Source organism: Eublepharis macularius, chromosome 2, assembly GCF_028583425.1.
Source record: "Eublepharis macularius isolate TG4126 chromosome 2, MPM_Emac_v1.0, whole genome shotgun sequence".
Taxonomy (NCBI): Eukaryota; Metazoa; Chordata; class Lepidosauria; order Squamata; family Eublepharidae; genus Eublepharis; species Eublepharis macularius.
The window spans coordinates 21,940,616-21,960,832 of NC_072791.1; the positions used below are offsets into that span (position 1 = coordinate 21,940,616).

The 20,217-nt window shown below is 43.1% G+C and overlaps 1 protein-coding gene across 4 annotated transcripts in view; it reads left to right on the forward strand.

Moving 5' to 3' along the window:
- CDC42BPB (CDC42 binding protein kinase beta) overlaps window positions 1-20,217 on the forward strand; it is a 144,384-nt gene that overhangs the window by 109,801 nt on the left and 14,366 nt on the right. For 2 of the 4 annotated variants that reach the window (XM_054972907.1, XM_054972911.1), the window contains exons 22-29: window positions 4,782-4,871; window positions 5,325-5,399; window positions 5,838-5,943; window positions 8,350-8,486; window positions 10,880-11,019; window positions 11,835-11,916; window positions 13,804-14,020; window positions 15,020-15,082. In XM_054972907.1, the coding sequence (XP_054828882.1) occupies window positions 4,782-4,871; window positions 5,325-5,399; window positions 5,838-5,943; window positions 8,350-8,486; window positions 10,880-11,019; window positions 11,835-11,916; window positions 13,804-14,020; window positions 15,020-15,082 (910 nt within the window). The remainder of the gene's footprint in view (window positions 1-4,781; window positions 4,872-5,324; window positions 5,400-5,837; window positions 5,944-8,349; window positions 8,487-10,879; window positions 11,020-11,834; window positions 11,917-13,803; window positions 14,021-15,019; window positions 15,083-20,217) is intronic. The other 2 variants (XM_054972912.1, XM_054972913.1) reach the window with 1 other exon arrangement.

Here is a 20,217-nt window from a genome sequence, read left to right on the forward strand (position 1 = left end):
CTGAGGCTCCCATTAATTTTTCATTTATTTATTTAATTGAAGAATGTGTGTGCTGCCGCTCAACAACTTGCCTGAAGGCAGCCCACAATTGAAACCATAAAAACAAAGCAACAGAATTAAAATAAAGCAAGTTTTTTAAAGGTCAGAATCGGCCATGCTTTGGTCAGATCTGCAAATTCGGCCTGGAAGAAGTACTCAAATGGCTGTTGATTTAGTTGTCAAAGGCTGCAATCCTGAGAACGCTTCCTTGGAAGTAAGCCCCATGATATCTTCCTAGCAGGCCTGCTTATGATCGCTCTCACAGTTATCAAGTCCTTGCCCCACTCCTCTAGCATCTGCTGGGGCCCCCTCCCAAGTGTTGGTATTTATTTATTTATGTCATTTATATTCCGGCTTCCTCACTGGGATTCGACTGTCACAGCTTCTAAGGATTAATTGTGTGTAGATGGATGGTAAATTTTGGATGGCTTTTAGGCTGCAAGCCTTTGGAAGCCCACATTTCTGCACCGGGAGTCGGAGCAAGTTTGGTCTAAAATTATACAATATAGACCAGACCCCTTTTTCGAATATTCCTTTCGCAATAATTGTCCAGTATAAAGCTTGCCATTTTTACATGATTCTTGGAAATGATTTCTTCAGAAACAAAGGAAGTGAATGTACTGTTAGCCTGTGAAACCTATATATAACTTTATGCAGAGTTAATAGGGTCAACTTTGCAAAGCTGAGTGTGATATTTTATAATTCAGCTGTGACATAGATAGCTGCAGATTGCCTCTGTGCTCATTTGGGAACCAACTGTGCTCTTCCTTAACAGTAGCCCATGTCAAGTTTTGTCTTAGTTAACTTCTTGGCTGATCATGGTCTCTTATAGCAGCTCCTATCGTAAGTTTTACATCAGTCATCTGAAGAAAACTGTGTTAATTAATCACTGGGGCCCAGTTCCAGTCAGCAAGGGCACATTTTTAATAGGTGGGGTTAAGTTTGCAAAGGGAGTTCGTCTTAGTAAAATAAAACAGAAGTCAGTGGCACCTTGAAGGCCTCATATTTATTTCAACTGAGCTTTCATGAATCACAGATTCTTCAGATAGATATGTGAAGGGAAAATCATGCTGGGATTTCTTAATGGGAGAGATTATGGAGGCCAGGGGAGGAGCCAAGACTTGGTGCGAATTACAAATGGAAAGTTACTGTTCTACTTTAAAAAAAAAACTTTGAAGAAATATACAATGTGAAAGTGATGAAACTCATCAAAAAAATTCAACACCACATGTGGTCCTGACTTAAACAAAGACTTGGATTTCTTTACTCACTTAGGGCTCTACAGGACCACTTCTTAGTAATTTTAATTGGCTTTTCTTAGCATGTTTTGTCCAACTATAACTTTGTACCAGTATCAGTTAATATTCACTTTAAGTGTTTGCTTACCTGTTCAAATCTCTGAACTCTCTTCCATCCAATATGTGTAATTCTAATTCTTTTGATTTATAATGGGATTCACACATAGCCTTTCTACATCAGCCCTTTTCCATTCACATCGAGAACTTGCAGTTGAAAGACTTGTGTAATTCACACTAAGCCTTGTCTGATCTCTCTCCCCACCCACCCCAGCTCATGTTGAAATAATTGTTTAGTCTTTAAGGTGCCGGTGGACTTTTGCTTGATTTTTAAGGGCATGCTTTTTATTATTTTAGTTTGTTTTGATTGTGATATCTTGTTAAGGGATGTGCATCCCCAAAAGATTTGGGTTTTGCTTATAAATCCGTGGGTTTCAATGCCTCTTTCCATGCTGCTTCACAGTGGCATAGAAAGGGGCATTTAAGCCCCTTTACCCAAAGCTTCCCGAAGCAATACGAATCACTTCGGGAAGCTTTGATTCGAGGTTTCCAAATCATTGCGAATCAGGTCCAATTCGGGTATTTACCTGAATCGGAAACCCGAATCACACACCCCTTGTCTTGTTTTAACAGAAAATATTAAAGATGCTCTTCTGATGACAACTGATAGCACTTGTGCCATATATTCTTACTACTCACTTCCTCTGTTGCCCTCAAGGGCAGTGATGAGGCTTTGGTGATACATTAATATGTTCAAGATTCTTACTAATTTACTAAACATTTATGATTATGATTTAGTAATTTGTATTAATAATATTGTACTTTTTTGTTATTTGCTATGGCTGTGCTGAAGCAATAAAGTATTGATACTAAACATTTTTAATCAGTAGCTATCCCTAGTTAATGTACACCATCATTAGACGAGTAGCCTTTAAAAAAATTAAAACACCTATCAAGGGAGTTATACGACTGTTGAAACTCCACATGTAGTCCCCCAGGAGGTTATCTGTTGGAATAAATAGACGCTAATTAGTAGTAATTTGAAATGAATTAAACAGAAAAGTCATCAAGAAAATAGAACCCCCTTCTTCATCATTCCCAGTTGGGGGAAAAAGAAAGGAAACCTATTTATATTATCAAAGGCTTTCACGGCTGGAGAACATTAGTTGTTGAAGATTTTCCGGGCTGTATGCTGTGGTCTTGGTGTTGTATTTCCTGATGTTTTGCCAGCAGCTGCGACTGGCATCTTCAGAGGTGTAGCACCGAAAGACAGAGAGCTCTCAGTGTCAGAACTTCTCCTCACATTGACACTGAGCGGTCTCTGTCTTTCGGTGCTACACCTCTGAAGATGCCAGTCACAGCTGCTGGCGAAATGTCAGGAAATACAATGCCAAGACCATGGCCATACAGCCTGGAAAATCTACAACAACTAAAACCTATTTATCTCAGGATGAACTGAAAAAAATAAAGCAATGTTTTTATACTCTTTAAGCTGCCATTTTAAGGTGCATTAAAGGCATTATACAGAACAATTTACACTGTTGGCAGCCATTGCTATCAGCTGCATAATATCAAAGAACCAAAAGAGTTCATGCTAAAATGTTGTGTATTCAAGTTGCAGTGCTGAAGAGACTCAGGGCGAAGCTACACGATACACCTGACACGCATCAGGTCATGGTGGTGGTCCAGACTGTCATTCAGACATACATCAGGGAACTTACCTTAAAAGATTCTCATTCACTCAGCTCTATGAAGGAGCTTCTGGTTGCTTTTGCCAGTAGAAAGTGTGGGGGGGGGGAGCTCTGCCCCTTTTCTCTGGCTCCATGTGTCCTTCCTAGGGCACATGGAGCCAGAAAAAGGGGCAGAAAGCCTCCACTCCCCCCTTTCCACTGGTAAAAATGGGGGGAGGGGAGAGACTAGAAGCTCCTCCCCCCTTGCAGCTTTCCCTCATAGTGCCAAGCAAACAACAGCTTTTTAAGTCATTCCCCGATGTATGTAAACTGTGAGTCTGGTTGCGCACTGGTGACCTGGAATTTGTTGGGCATATGTTATAGTTACGACCTCAAAAGACATGATTTAGGAAATCCCTTATTTGAATCTCACTTCTGCTTTAGGTGACCATGGTCTCTTAGCTTCAGCCCCCATCTGTAATGACTTACTTTACACAGTTGTTGTAGTAGGGATTGCAAGATGATGTGTGTGAGTGTCTTGAAGTGCCGTAGAAATGCTAAGGAGTGTTCTTTATTATAACCGACTCTCAAGAACTGTTGTAGCATGTGTACTTTGTAAGACCTTTCTTTCCCCCAAAGTTTTCTGTAACAATATAATAGGCCAGCACTGTTTGCATCAGCTTGGATGTAAACTGGGATCTCCTTGTACGGGGAGGGAGGGACAGTCTGATTCTGCCCCCCTCCCTTATTGCAGTCTCCTGCATCACATCCTGTGCCGTCTTTTTATGTTATCTGATCCTTTGGAGTGACTTTTCATGGGGTACCACTGCAGTATGAAGGCTGAGGCTGTTCTCTGGGTATATCTGTTCCCTGGTATATTTCATAGCCTCAAAATCTGTGTAACTGTGTTCATATTTCTAGAAAACTGTTTCTTCGATACACCAAAAGGCACTCCTAAATATCTGTAACTCTGAGCCTACTAATATCTGTTTTTTACCCCATAATTTGAATCTAAGCTCACAAAGGTACTGAATAGTGTATTGCTTGTGTGTAACTGAATTACCTAACATAGTTCTAATTCTTTAACTAGTAAGTAGTTGTTTTAGATAAGCAAAATCATTGTAATTGTTCCAAGATTATTTTTTTAATGTGGGAGCGGGGTGGTAAAAGATTCTCCTCCCTCTCCCCCCTTCCCCAAATGGCAGCATTTGGAAATGTCATCTTATTTAAACTTGACCTTAAAATCTAATGAATTATTAGTACTATCTCGGTAGCCTACGGCCATTTTTTTCTAAACTCTGGAAATAGCTCAGAGACTGCTTAAAGAGCCTTTAATAATAAGAAACAAGAAAAAGTGTTGTGTAAGTTCTGTATCATAGGGCAAAAAAAAAAATCCCTCCAAAAACAAGCTACGTTTCTGAAGATCTCAGCAGTTACAAGGTAGGCCTGGCTCCATTTTGTTTGTGCCTATGAACAATTAGGAGTGACCTTCAAAGGGCCAGGAGACGAGGGCTTTAACTTAATTTCAGAAAGGGAACATTTCACCATTGTAGTTTTTTTCAACAGTAGCCAGCTCCATTTATGCAATTTCACTGTTGTTTTGAAGCTTGGCTTTTAGAGCAAAGGTGTTAACTAGCTCAATAGTACAGAATCCATCTATACGTTTTACGAGCAGGCAGGCTATTTCACCGTGGGTCAACTTGATCTTGTTGTATCACTTGAGATCTGTTACTGGAAATTAATTTGCTTACCATCCCTCCCCCCCCGCCATCCACAGACGAATTCTGTTAGCGAGCCAGACACGCCAGGACCCAAGGCGGAGGTCTCTCCATCGACCTCTATTGTGACCGCAGAGCAACCACAAGAAGTAAGTCATCAGCATTTTTATTATCCTAAGTCAACCACTTTGGGGGGGGGGGGCTTTGTTTATGTATGTGTGTTACTCCCATGACTCCATAAGAAGAGATCTCTACACACAGCTCGTTCCTCTGTAGGTGCTTGTCACCATTTCAGTGTTCTCGCTTTGTGAACGCTTTTGAGTTGCTACCCTTCCCCCCCCCCCACCCCACCCCTGGCATGTTTTTGTGCTCCACTTCGTCACTGCTTACCTTCTGCTGCTTGCTAGAGTGCAGGCTTTCCTATGAGTCTTTCTGATTTGCAGCCTGTTTCTGGTATGTGGGGAACATAGCTGCATTTCACAATACCCACCCTTACTACTAACCTTCTAAAATAATTCTCCACAAATGGTGCTAGACCAAACATGCCTCTGATTTCAGAAGTTCTTAAGCTCCGTGCTCAACTGTAGTTTTTTGTAATTCAGGAACCAATTCGGCTTCAGAGGATGCCTGCTGCTCCCTCCCCCACCATTCAGTCCATTTCTCTAGCTGTACCAAAGGTAGGGGGCTCTTAATCACTTGTTTTCCTTAGAAGGGGGAGGGGGAGGGGGATAGAAATAGCTGTAGCTCATACACAATCCATCTGTTTGCTCGTGGTGTTTGTCCTGCTGTGGCCACATCAGTAAGATGATTAGACTGTGTAAGGCAACTTGTGACTCTCCACATTACACACAGCCTACCTGCCATTTTTGATGTCCCATTAGGGCTCTGTATCCTGCAGGGGCCTGCGGGAACCAGGGGACTGTCAGTCACCTTGCAGGTCACAATGCAAGACTGCTGGTCTGTGTTTGGCTCCCCCCCCCCGCCCACCTTCCAGGATCCCATGAAATGGGCTCCTGTACAGCTGACGCCACAAGTTCCCAGTCAACTTGTATGCCATTTTCTCATTGCACCTTCCCCTTGTGCCTTCTGATTCACCACTGGGTTTCTGTTTTCAGCCCAAAGCTCATCAACTCAGTATCAAGTCCTTTTCAAGCCCCACCCAGTGCAGCCATTGTACTTCCCTCATGGTGGGATTGATCAGACAGGGCTACGCTTGTGATGGTAAGTTGGTTTGGCATAATTTTTAAATCTTTGCATAGCAGCTGCTTGGAAAGAAAGCAAACTCCCTTTACTCATCAGCTTTAGTATCCACACACATCTTTTTTATGTTAGTAGGTTTTGAGAGGTGGCAGGAACATAGTTTTCAAATGCATGTATTTACATTTGGATTTCAGACCATTCTTTACCGAAGCGTGCATGGTGTCTCCTATTTCTCAATAGTGTCCAAAGGCCCCTGCTTATACTGACACAATTCAGGGGAGGTGAAATGAAGGAGAACTGCTAATGCTCCTCTTCCCTGACACTACATTTGATGATTGTCCTGTTTTCAGTTGCAAGGCATCATCCAATACTTCTGCTTTCTTGTTCAGAAGCACTAGGGCAGTATTGCAGGAATCTGTTCCAACAACTGCTGTCACTTTCACCTCCCTTCCTCTGTTAACTGAGGCATCATTACATAGGGCAGCGATTCCTGAATGCTGCACAAGTGAAAAATTAAACTGCTCCGTTAAATGCATCTGTCGCACTGTGCCTGCTGAAGCAGAGGAACTGGTACAAACATACATTGCTCACACTTCCGGCATATGTGTAGCTTGAGTCTCAGAAGCATCACCGTTGCATATAGAAAGCATGGCTCCATCCCTGAGCTTTTAATAATTTGGCAAAAGAGAAGGGAGATGCGCAGGAGCTAGTAACAGGACTGTTCCACATTTGCCCAGAGGACAGCTGGCTTTTGTTCTGCAGTCTGAGCTGAAATAATAGGTCTCTTTTTAAAAAAAACTGTAACATTGAAGTGTGCCTCCCGTTTTAATCTCAGAAAAAACTGTACCAAAATGTTCCCAAAGTTTGGTAAACACTGACACTTGAGGACGTTTGCGTTGGTCTTCATTCATCATTGTAAACGCTTCTTTTGAAACCAGCCAAATGCTGTTTTTAAACAGGAGCCCACAAACTAGTTTCTTTCCTGACCAGCATCTCTTCCTGCCCCCACTGAGCACAATAAGCCCTCATCCTTATTCCCTAGTTGGAGTAGAGATGAAGGAGAGTGTGAAAGCTCTTCCTGTGGCTCGGTGGCTTCTTCTGCCTTGCACGCAGGAAATACCAGGCTCAGTCGCCAGCCTCTTTGGTAAAGAATCAGGTAGCAGCGGATGTAAAAGACATCTTCCAAAGACTGAGGGGAGCCGCTGTGCATCAGGCTAGAAAAGACTGTCCTTAGTAGACCAAGAGTCTGACTCAGTAGATGATGGTTTCAGAGTGTCAAGCAACTCCCAGACTGAGCGTGACTGAAATGATGGCCTGTTCCCCTCTCTGCCTCCTCCCATCAGGGGGAAAATGTTGGGATTTGTCCCTGAAGTCTTTGTGGGTTTCAGAGGTGCGCACACCAAGCTGTCTGAAACTGAGTGATGTTGGAGACAAAGACCTTATTCCCCTCCAATCTTGAAATGCACAAATTTTGGCCTGGCCAAAGCATTCATGTTCCTGCATTTGTAATAATATGGTTCTTAGCATGTTTCAGCATTCCAAGCTCGTCACTCTCATTATTATTTTGTGAGCTTTAGAACAACCCTGCAAGGTAGGCCAGTATCATTATCCCTGTAAGGGGCAGAGGCTGAGATAGAACAGCCTGTCAGATGTTTTATAAGTTTGTGGCAGAGATGGGCCACCCAGATTACATGCTCGTTTTTCTTAGCCACTGTGCTGTGCGGGGTTTCCAAAAATGCGTTTCAAAGAAAAATTAAAGTTCTTAAAAACAAACTGAACTTGATTAAAATAAGCCATCTATAAAATTTGGGACATGGTATTTTATTTAAATGGTGTAAAAACATTGCAATCTCTGTAGCATTTTGCTGAGAGAAACAGGGACTTCTGCCTGACCTGTTGTTAGAAATGGACTTATACCAAAGCTTTTCAAGGGCTTAATGATTCAAGTTGTTGGTTAAAGTGGCCTCTGGTTGTAGCTGTTTCGATCACCAGCAGTGCAATCCTATATAAAGTCTAAACCCATTGATTTCAGTGGCCTTAGACTAGAGTAGCTTTGCACCGGATTGCGCTGTAATCAAGCAGCATTGGTCATTTTCTTGCCCATATTGTGGTGGGTTGGTTTTGTTTTTCTTGCCAAAGGCTTGATTTTAAGAACATTATGGGCACTTTGAATGAGGAAGGACTCTGGCTGGAACAGAAGAAATAGCAAACATCCCATCAGCAATTTGGGTAGTATCATTTTAGGAGCAATGAGGTGTCTTGTTGCTTCCCCGGTATAGCCAGTTGTGCAATTTAAGTGTGGATGTGGAACGCAGAGTGCACTCGAGTGATTCTCTGCTCGTGTACATTCTCAGTTCCTCCATGATCTGTCAGTTTTATTCTTGTAACGGCGAGATAGCTTTGACAAATTCACCTTTTCTTCTTCAGTATGTTCATTTGCTTGCCATGTTTCCTGCAAGGACAGTGCGCCGCAAGTCTGCCCTATTCCTCCAGAGCAAGCCAAGAGACCCCTTGGAGTAGATGTTCAGAGAGGAATAGGAACAGCTTACAAAGGCTATGTCAAAGTAAGTAACTGATGCCCTTCTTGTCTGTGGATCTCTTGTGATGAGGGCATGATTTGCTAACCCCTGCAATGACTGGCAATTTTGACTGCGGCGATCCTTATGTTCATTTAACTCAGCAGTGTTTACAAAATTAACATGTACAATATATTATTTGGTTCCTGTGGATCTCTAAAACGTACATCTTAATAGTGCCCATTATTTATTTACTTACTTATTTATCGCCTACCTTTCTTGCTGATGCTTGAGACAGTTTACAAAATGCAACACAAAATTTCAAAGAGCCTCCTTTTGGCTCCCAAGCCACTGAGTATCACCTCTATAAACAATATAAAGAGTGGACTGCAAAGGTAGAAGAGAGTGCAGTAAAAGCAAGTTGATACCTACAATAAGCACTGAAATAGGTTTTAACCCTATTTCCTTATTTTTTTAAAAAAAGCCCTTCTGCACTCTGTTCTAATCCCTATATCAAAATGCCTTCCCAAACCTTTCTCTTTCGCACTTTCTGCAGCACAATAAGTTCAAACTTGAGTTGCCTGAACTCTCATCCCATACTGCTCCTAGTATCCACTCTGGGTTTTTATGGAATCATCGCTTATAAATCTTTTAATAAACAGAGTGTCAGGTAGCTAGCTCCGTAGATGCTGAAACACCTTGGAGCTTAAAAAAAAGAAAAAGACAGTGTCAGATCTGAATAGCTGTGACATTTATAACTTACATTGAAGCCAATGAGCTTAGAAGGATGTAACTCCTCTTAGGATTACATTACCTCCTACACAGCAGGCTAACATCAACAGCTACTGCTTGTCTGCAGTGACAAGCCCTCCATTGCTTACAGTAATGTAGACTGAGAAGCAGTGAGGCAGATGTACAGCTTTTAAGTATAATCAGTGTCATAGCGTGGCCCCAGCAACAAGAAAGTCTGAAATGCTGCAGCATCCTGCAAATTATATTAGTGACAAAGAGGGAGCACAGAGGCTCAGTGAGAAAGGCAGGCTATAAATGAAATTAATAATAACAATAGTAAATTGTTATGGGAATGAGGTTTGGGTGTCTGTGGTGTTGAGTATTTTAAAAGCTGTTTTCTTTATTATTAAGCCACTGTTACCTGCCTTAGCCCTTTAGATTCAGCAAGTATACATAAGTGAAAAATAATTATCTGTGTTTTCATTTCTCACAAAGAGGTACCAGAATACCAGGTTTAAAAAACAAAAATTTAATGTAGATGTTAAATTGAAAATAGCCAGAATCCAAAGCATCTTCCTTTCTGACCTCTTGATTTTCTTGATATATTACCCAAAAAAAAATCCCTTTCCTCCACAGTGTGAGGTTTTGTTATACTGTATTTGTATCCGATAATCCAAAAGGAGCTAACTGTAGGAGAGGGTCTTTCCTCAGACTGTGCCTAAAGCCCTCTCCCTCCCTATCCATCTTCCCAAGTTGTGATAAAGCCCCAGGCTTTGTGTACAATTCGCAATAATCCCCTTAGCAGTGAGCCCTGTACTGGTGAGCATGGCAGGTGGCTTGATGTGGAGTGGTTTGGTGTGGAGGACCCAAACAGCTGATACGGCTCCAGTTGCCAGCTGGGAGAGAGTTCTGTGAAAGACGGAAGGAATATGGCTTTGCACCGTGTTGTAAATAAGAAGGACAAACATTCTTGCCACCTTGTCCTCCCTTTGGCATTTTTCAACTCCGGAGTCCAACATGCGTTCCGATTTTGGAATTAATACGAAAACTTCAAAGAGCTTTTCACCGGGGCTCAGAAGGGTATGCTTGTGCATAGGATTGCACTTCCAATTTCATTTTCCAAGCATAGTAGAGTTCCAGCTGTGAGCTTCACATTGCATTGTGTGAATAACTGTTTCTTGCTGCCTACGTCCTGGAACATAAGAGCCATGCTGGATCAGACCAAACGCTCATCCTGTCCTGCTTTCTGTTCACACACTGGGCATCCAGCTGCCTCTGAGAAGCCCAAAAGCAGGACAACAGCAACAGCGTTGTTCATCCCGTACTCCCCAGCAGCTGCTAGAGAGAGGCATACTGCCTCTGGTACGGAAGGGAGTAGGTGTCCAGCATGACTAGCAAGCCATAGCCCCCTCTTCCACAAACTTGTCCCCTCTCCTTTTAAAGCCTTCACAATTGGCAGCCTTTAAAGACTAAAGTATTCCAGAATTCAGGCTGAAGTTTGTGGCTTCCTTGGGAAGTGCATTGTGCATATGATATAACCCACTCACTAAATATATTTGCATAAGCCTGAAAAGTTCATCCCATATCACAGAAATGTAGCGTTTGACTCAAGTATAATAATTTTAAAAATTGCTTCTGCTTTATGGCTGTAAAGCTGTGAGTGATGCAATGCACGTTTGTGTGTGTGTAATGTATGTATGTATTTACAGGTTCCCAAGCCAACCGGTGTTAAGAAAGGATGGCAGCGGGCTTATGCAGTGGTGTGTGACTGTAAACTCTTCCTTTATGATGTGCCTGAAGGAAAATCCACCCAGCCAGGAGTTGTTGCAAGTCAGGTGTTGGATCTCAGGTTTGTGCTGGGTCTTGTCATTACCGTGATCAATCCTCAACATGGCAGATTTACTCTGGCTTCTTTTGAAAGCACGCCAAATACAAGCCCAACCTGTTAACTTTGGGTTTAAATGATAAAATGCCCATGTTGTATTATTAAAGCATCTTCGCTAGCTTGGTGTTAGTGGTTAAGAGTGGCAGGACTCTAATCTGAAGAACCGAGTTTGATTCCCCACTCCTCCACTTGAAGCCAGCTGAGTGACCTTGGGGTCAGTCACAGTTTCTTGGAGCTCTCTCAGCCCCGCCTACCTTACAGGGTGATTGTTGTGAGGATAATAATAACACCTTGTAAACCACTTTGAGGGGGTGTTAAGCTGTCCTGAAGTGCGGTATATAAATCGAATGCTATTATTGTTGTTGTTGTTAGCAAAACATAGGCCCTTTTTCTGTTACACACCTTTGTACCTTTGTACAGCCCCAGGGATTCCCATTTACTTTTGCTGGCTCTTTCTCCCACAGATGCTCATACAGAAATAAATGTCCTTTGTCTTTCGGGCACCACTGGGCTTCTGTTTTATTTTGCTGCAATAGACTAACAGGGCTAGCCTCTCCCTGTCCTGCTTTCCCCATTTGAAAGTAAATGTATGACTTGTTGCAATATAGGGCTTATCTGTACCTACGTTCTCCAGATAGAGCTTATCTGTGTACATGATCTCCCTCATCTGGCGAACCTAGAATTCCATCCAGCCCACCGTCATTTCTTTGCTATGGGAAGGGGGATGGTGGTTAGGTTTTGCTCGGCGCAGTGGCTTATGTCATTTGGTTTCTTCCCAGAGATGAAGATTTCTGTGTCAGCTCCGTCCTAGCATCAGATGTTATACATGCCACCCGTAAAGATATCCCTTGCATATTCAGGGTATGACTATTTGATCTGTTTGTTTAAATATGGTTTGTTTTTTAAAAAATACAGCTGTACATCTGTGGACTGTATTTCAATGAATAATTGCATTGCCCGGTCTAAATCTCAGGGGGTTTTTTAAAGACTTTTTTTCTGAATGGCTCTGAATTGACAGAGGGAAGCATCATAAAGTTGAATAAAAGGAGCTTGAAATGCTCAGCAGGGTGTTTTACAGTTTGCCATTTTATTATCTGTAAATGGTTCCTAATATTCTCTTACAGAAACTGACGCCATTGGCACTTAGAGTTTGCAAGCAAAAGCTTAAGGTGATAGGACAATACTGAAATCTATTTACAGGAAGACTTGACAGTCCTGTCAAACATACTGTATGTACAGGATTCAAACTTTTGCCCAGGGGCAAGCAGCAGGCATCTTACACCTGGCTGTTTACAGTTCAAGCCTACTGTGAACCAGGCAGAACTCATTTTCTCAGTCCAGAAGTAATTGCATGTATTCTCTGCCCCTGCTGTCTTGGCTAATAATTCGGCAAGTATAGTAGCAGAAAACCGTGATGAATTTCGCTAGGATATATTTTACAAAACCTGAACTACTCATTTAGAACACACATAGATTACCAAAGTGCCCCACAATAGGTTGGTCTTTTTAAAAGGTAAAAATTAAATAGTATAGAGTTGAAACCTGGGAGGTAGGGATACATTTTGAGAACCTTTCCCTCATCTGTGGAAAGCACACACACACACCCCAATAGTTTGGTTTTTTTAAAATTCCTTTGCAAAAAGGTACAACAATAGTATCTACAAGAAGGTAGGATGTTTGGGCAAATGTGTCTTCGTTGCCAAGGCATTTGGGCCATTATTTATTTAAATATACTTAAAAATATTTCTGTCTGTGTTTTCTATAAGCTTAAAATCAGGAGTGTGCGATCTGGGTTTGGCAGTCATCTTAAAAACTGGATTTATGCTGATCTGGCTTAATCTAGTTAAGCTGGATCGCATCCTTGAACCTCTGATCAGATCCAGGCACCTGGACTTGCTGGACCAGATTAACCGGCCTTAGGTAGCCACCCCAGCAGCAGTGAGAGGGCAGCACCGTGAATGGAGCCAAGCTGTACACCACAGCAGCAGAGCAGCACGAGACTGGCAGGGTGGGGGAGGAGGCAGCAGGCAGAGCGGATTTCCATCCCATTAAAAGCTTTGGAAACATTTCCTCCATAAGAAGCAATGGAGAGTGGCTGGGGGCAGTTTGTTCAGGGACCCATAGAAATGGACCTCAGGACCCATTCCTTCAGAAACTTGGGGGGAGGGGTCTTTAGCAGGCATTCTGGAGTAAGTTCCTTGCAAATTTGGTGGAGATTCATTAAAAATGCCCCCCTCCTGACATTACCTCCCATAGAGAATAATGTCTGGTTATTCTGGGATTTTCTGACCTGGATTTCAAGGATCCTGGATCTCCTTTTTTATCCCCCAAACCAGGATCCGGATTACCCACATTTGTGTGTGTGTGTGTGCGTGTGTGTGCACGCACACCTCTACTTAAAATATTGTCTGTGGTTGGCAGACTGGCGATGGGGAGTGGGTACCTGAATGTTCATCCCGGTGAAAGCAACACACTACTAGGTGCTAATGTCTGCCCGTGGAAATATTCAGGTGCAGAAATTCTCCCCCATGTTAAAATGGAGTGGAGGAATAGCAATCAAGTCAAAAGGGGATATGGATTCCAAGAAACTGAGCCTTTAAAAAAATGATTAGTAAAATCTGGTTCTCACATCCTGAAGAACCGATATATTTGCCGGTTGCTGTAACCCATGGAAGTGTTTCTCCTGCACTGTCGAAAGAACAAATTTCCCTCAAGACTGTTACCGTTTTGCCTCCTCTGGCTGTCAAGGTGACAGCTTCTCTCTTAGGTTCGCCTTCAAAGACCTGCTCTCTGCTGATCCTAACAGAAAACGAGAATGAAAAGCGAAAGTGGGTTGGAATCCTGGAGGGGCTTCAGTCTATCCTGCACAAAAACAAGTTGAAAAACCAAGTTGTACATATTCCACAAGAAGCCTATGACAGCACACTGCCTCTCATTAAAGCCAGCCTCGCTGCTGCTATTATAGGTATGTTGACTCTAATGAGGTATTGGAAACTGCACATGGAGCGCATGCACTGCGTGCTGCGGCACCCTTAAATACACTCCTCATCTGTGTCACTGCCTTGAGAAGCGTGGCAGTGTGACATTCACTAATTGATTTTGAAAAGCTAATTATGATTAACTCTGCTCGCAGGAGGCATCTGCGGTGCTTGAATAAATTTTGTTGTTTCCCTGCCCATTGCTTCATGCTTAAAGGTGGGAAAAAATAGCTTAACGCGTGAATATATTTTTCCCTCTGCAGGCCTAGTATAGTCTTCATTTTGGAAATCATTTATTTTCATCCCATCTCAAGACCAGAGCCATTAAGGTCACTAGCAAAATAGTCAGCATAAGACATGAGAACAATCAAAAGTAACCAGTGCAATGCAGTACAACATGAAGCTCAAATTAAAATAACAGAGCACGTAGCAGGCTGTATACATTGCAAGGCGAGAGAGGGAGAAATCCCACTCCCCATCCCAGTGTGGGCTGGACTAGAAACCTCTTCAGTTGTTTTGGGAAGATAAGGAAGGGCATTAGCCTAGTGGGCTTCCCTCGGCAGGGACCTCCTGAGGAAGGAGGCAGCTGCCGCTGCAGCCGAGATAGCCTTGCCCCTCATCCCCAGTAATGTAAGAGAGAGGATAAACAGAATCCTCCTGCCAAGGTTTGGTGCGTACAGGGAGGCTGATACAGAAAGGAAGCTGTTGTCTGGGCCCGGGTTGTTTTAAAAGCTGTTAGTGTGTAAACCAGCAAGTTCAGTTGTGTCCAGCAATGAATGCAGAGCCTCTGCAGTTGTTTCAGCATAAATGTAACAGGCTCTCTGAAGCTTATCAAATGTCTTCCATGACAAAAATCAAAGCTGTGCCAGTTAGGAAACCAGGTATATTATTCATTCACTTTATATGCCCTGCCTTTCAGGAGTATTCTCAAGGTGCCAATATTCTTTTTATTCCCCCTCTCGTTCTCTCTTTCCACTTACCATTAGATCGGGATAGGATAGCAATTGGTTCCGAAGAAGGCCTCTATGTCATAGAGGTGACCCGTGATGGTAAGTGACATTCTTGCTAATTCAGCTCTTGTATATTTAACGGCAAGTCCTTTGAGTGTTTCAGTCTGTCATATGGCATTCTTTCACTTACTGAGTCTATCATGGATGAGGGATGGACGCTCTTCATTGTGTTCAGTGGGCTGCCTGAAGGTAAAAAGCTTATCCTTTTGAGCACTGCAGGTGATATGAGTGGAGAGTGTCATCAAATCATAGCTGGCTTATGGCGACCCCTGGTTGGGTTTTTATGGCAAGAGCCTAACAGAGGTGGTTTGCCATTGCCTGCTTCTGCAACCCTGGTCTTCATTGGAGGCCTCCCATCCAATCACTAACCAAGGCTGGCCCTGCTTAGCTTCTGATATCTGACGAGATCAGGCTCACCTGCGCTCTCCAGGTCAGAGCTGTGGGTGATATAGCTCCCAGTATAAGGAAAAACAGGTAAGAATTCCTGTCTAGGTGGAAGACTAGAGGGAGACCAGGTTAAACCTTCCTTTTTCCAGCCAATATGAGTGGAATGTCTGTTCTTGAAAATTCCTGTGCACAGATCAGACAACTATGACTGGCATATATACTGGCTTGCCAATGGTTGTTGCCATGCACTGGAAGCCTCTTGGCAGCTTCTGTAGTCTATTTTATCTGGGACTGCCCTTGAAGACACTCCAAAGTGTTCAAGTAGACTAAATAAGTGCTAGAAGGCAACATAAGGTAAAGTCCTTGGTCCTCTACATTGTGTTTGCTTAGCCCTCCAGGCCAGCTGGTTGGCCATTGAGGAAAATGGGATGCTGGACTCGATAGACCACTGGTATGATTCAGCAGAGCTGTTCTTATGTTCCTACGCTCTGTAGCTTTGGAAAGAAAATATGATATACAGTGAAATCCTAAACAGAATTTGACTATTATAAGTCTACTGAAGTAAATGATCTTACAAGGGTGTAACTGATCTTAGGATTGCACTGTAGGCATTTGTTCTTCTGACGTTCTGATTTTGATGTTGCAAGCTACCTAGCTGAAGGGTTAAGTATGAAGACAAATTATAAAAATAAAATACAAATAATTGTACATCAAAAACAACATTGGTGGTGTTACTGAACACAGCAAGTACACAAAGCTTTCTGTTAAGAACATAAGAACCATGCTGCTGGATCCATCTAGTCTGTTACTGTGTTCCTTATAGCAGTCTGCTAGTTGTCCTGGAGGGCTAGCAAACAGGATGTGTCCCCCATTCCAGTGTTACCTCCTGCTTCTGGTAGCCAGAAGTTCACAAAGCATATTTTTGCATACCTACTGTTCATTATTGTACCTTGATCAGTAAATGTCCTAGCTGTTGATTATATTGTATTTTCATGAGCACTGTGTAATCTGCCTTGGATCTCAACCAGAAAGGTGGATTATAAATAATAATAACAATGGAAAAGAGCAAGAGTCCAGTAGCACCTATAAGACTAACAAAATTTGTGGTAGGGTATGAGCTTTCGTGAGTAGAGGTGGACGCGAACAGCAGTACGAACAAAAAAAAGCCACGAATCGCCCAATCAGCTGTTCGTGAGCAAGCTGTTCGTGAGGCCCTGTTCCCGACAAACATGTGTTCGTTCCAAACCCTGTTCATGGTGTTCATCAGCCGTTAGTCAAGCCAGACAGTCTGCCGCCTTTCAAGCAATTCCTTTGGCAGCAGTAGGCACGGACTTTCTGAACTCTGAACTCCTGTTGCCCTGGAAACCCCAATCTAAGTCCAGGGGCACTTCACCCCCGACTCAGCCGCTTGTCAGGTGTTTCCCTGACAAGGGCTGATTGCAGTCTGCCGGGGTTTAAATTTCCCTCTCCCTGCTGCTGCGCAGTGCAGGAAGAGGGACATTTAAATCCCCCACTTAGCTACTTGTCAGGGAAACCCGGCTGGAAGGAGGGAGACTTTGAAGGGAAGGAGGTTCCCCCCGCTGTTTGCAAACGGTGCAGGGAACTTTCTTCCTTTCCAAGTCTCCCCCCTCCCTCCCACAAACATGTTCGTGGTTGTTCGTGATTCCCTGTTCGTGGATGGCAACGAACAACGAACATCGTGTTCGCTTTTTTTCGTGATATCCGAAGAAGGAATCTGTGACTCACGAAAGCTACCACATCGTGTTCGCTTTTTTTTTGTGATATCCGAAGAAGGAATCTGTGACTCACGAAAGCTACCACAAATTTTGTTAGTCTTATAGGTGGTACTGGACTCTTGCTCCTTTCTGCTGCTACCCATCTTGAATACTACTACTACTACTAATAATAATAATAATAATAATAAATTGTAAAACCTCTGACTTCCAGTAGCAGGAGGCATCGTGGTATAAAAAGGAAATCTGAACACCCAAGAGAAAGCGCTCCATTTTTTTACACCAGTTCTTCAATTTTTCTTTCACAAGCTGTAATTCCCATCTCCAGTTCCCACTACGCTTCTTCCCATTTTGCTTACAGTGCAGCTCTTATTCCTGGTGTGAAATTAATGGACTGTAGCCAGTATTGCTCAGTGCTTGACCTCTGCATTCACACCTTGAGTCCTTCTGCAGGGCAAACAGCCAGCAAAGTAGCCTTGTTACTTTCCACCCCTCTTTTCCACAGAACAGTTTTGACTCCATCTCTGTGTAGTGTTGTCAGGAGGCAGGGGAGTTCTGTTCTGCTGGCAGAAGTGCCTTCTGTTAGGGGAAAACTTAGTCTGGATCCAACCTTTACACTATAATACAGCTGCTTTTAAACATGGCAGAACATTAGTCAATTGACCTCTTCTGTGTTCCAGCAGTATCAGTTAAGGGCAGATCTCTGTTGGGTTGGAAGTTCACTGGTTTATTCCTCAAACTCCACAAACATGGATGTGCTGCACCAGCACTGAACACTGATACCACACAGACACTGCCATCTAAGTGGTGTTGATGACCTTGAAGTTTGCACAACTTGGTGAGGTGTTGGGTTCTGCCAGTTACCCCGTGTATATATCCATGCTCCGTTGAACACTACAGTGGCAAAGTGCAAGAAGATTTCAGTTTGGTGTAGTGGTTAAGATCGAGACTCTAATCTGGAGAACTGGGTTTGATTCCCCACTCCTCCACTTGAAGCCAGCTGGGTGACCTTGGGGTCAGTCACAGCTTCTTGGCGCTCTCTCAGCCCCACCCACCTCACAGGGTGATTGTTGTGGGGATAATAATAGCATACTTTGTAAACCACTCTGAGGGTGTTGTCCTGAAGGGCTGTATATAAATCGAATGTTGTTGTTACTTAACGTGCTTTAGTCATAGCAGTTGGAACCTTTGCCCAGTACTATTGACTGTGAGGCAGGAAATGTAACAGAACTGGCAAACAGTTTTTTTTGTTTGACCTTAGTACAGCAAACAATAGCTAGCACACTACTTGTGTGAGAAATTGAAATGGTAGTGATAAAGATTTTAATGAAGGACTCTGTGTAGATTGTGCCTTGGCACGCCAAACACAGGTCACACAAGGCAACTGTTGCACCCAAGCAAGTCCTGTCCCTCTCACACATGTGTGCGCACACAATTATGTACCCAAGCAAGCAAGAAGAGGCTTGTTGAGCCATTTACTATATTTATACTCCACTTTTCTCCCCAGTGGGGGACCCCAATCGCTTACATCATTTTTCTTTGGGGTCAGGAAGCAATTTTCTCCGGGCCAGTTTGGCCAGGGATCCGGGAGATTTTTTGCCATCTGGGTATGCAGCAGGGATCACTGGGAGTGTGAGGGGAGGTAGTTGTGAATTTCCTGCATTGTGCAGGAGTTGGACTAGATGATCCTGGAGATCTCTTCCAACTATATGATTTTATGATTCTTCTCTTCCATTTGATCATTCCAACAGTCCTGTGAGGGAGGTTAGGCCGAGAGTGTGGGATTAGCCCAGCACGCTTCCATGGCAGAGCGGGGAATTGACCTGGCCTCCCAGAACCTAGTCTGACACTGTGATTGCCATGGCTGTCCTGTGTGGGACCACCGTACATGACTGTGGGCTTTATTGGTTTGCTGGTTATACAAGCCTTCTTTGCTGAGTTGACGTTTTCCCTTTTTTGATGGCCAGAGCCATAAAATAAGCATGACTTTTGAAAGCTCCTGAAATGTCAGCAGTGAAAATGAAGAAGGACTTGTTGGCTGGCCTAGTCCTTTGCTCAGTGTGCGTTCTTCAGCCAGTGAATAATTGGAAGCAAGTACAATTTCTCTGGGCTACAGGAATGGTTCTTCTCTCTTGCTTGTCTGTCCAGAAGACTACGGTGGCTTTCGGATAGACCATTTCTCTTCCCGTGTCCTCTTTATTTATTGCACTGGCAGTGAAATGTCCTTATGGCTTGTCAACAGGCTTTCAGAAAGCTGAAGATCTTGAATGAATAACTGGTTTGTGGACTAAAAATAAATGCCAGCTCCCTTTCCCCCCTCTGGTTATCAGCTATTTTTGTACGTCCTGTGGCCATATTCTACAGATCTTCTTATTTTAACAGCCTTAGTGACACCTGCAGGGTTGTTTCCAAGAGTATGATTATGGACTCGCCTTGCACATCCCTGAAAGAAATAATTGTATGTGATGTTGGCTAGGGAGCTAATGAATAGCAGAGTATAAGTTCCATCCGCATTTTGCCTTTAACCAAATATTAAAAAGTAAACCAAAACAGGTGTGTATGCTCTAACTATCGTTGGCCTATAGGTTTTGTCAGGGGTTTTTTTTTCTGGGAAAAGAGGTGGTGGAACTCTCAAGAGGGAAATGAGGAAAAAATACACAGGATTCTTTGAAATAATATTATTTTCAAGCACTATTGCCGAGTATTTTCAAGAGGTTCCGGAACTCCGTTCCACCGCGTTCCCCCTTAAAAAAAAGGCCTGGGTTTTGCTAAATTGTTTTCTTGGTATTTTGATCCTGTCTTTTACAGCAAGTATTACTTTGGATGCCTCGTGCCTGTTTCTGTTGGCTTTAGCCAAGGTGTTTCATAAAGTACATTGTGCTTCTAAATACTGAGTGACTTGGCAACGGATTAGGATGAACAAGACTCAAATGCATGTAACTGGGAGGCTTCCTGGTATTTAAACTGTTAGATGTGAATAAACTGAGCGATCTGCTTTGTCCCGGAGTACTCCACTCTGTCATTGAGTGTATGGGTTTGTTTCTTTGATGTGAT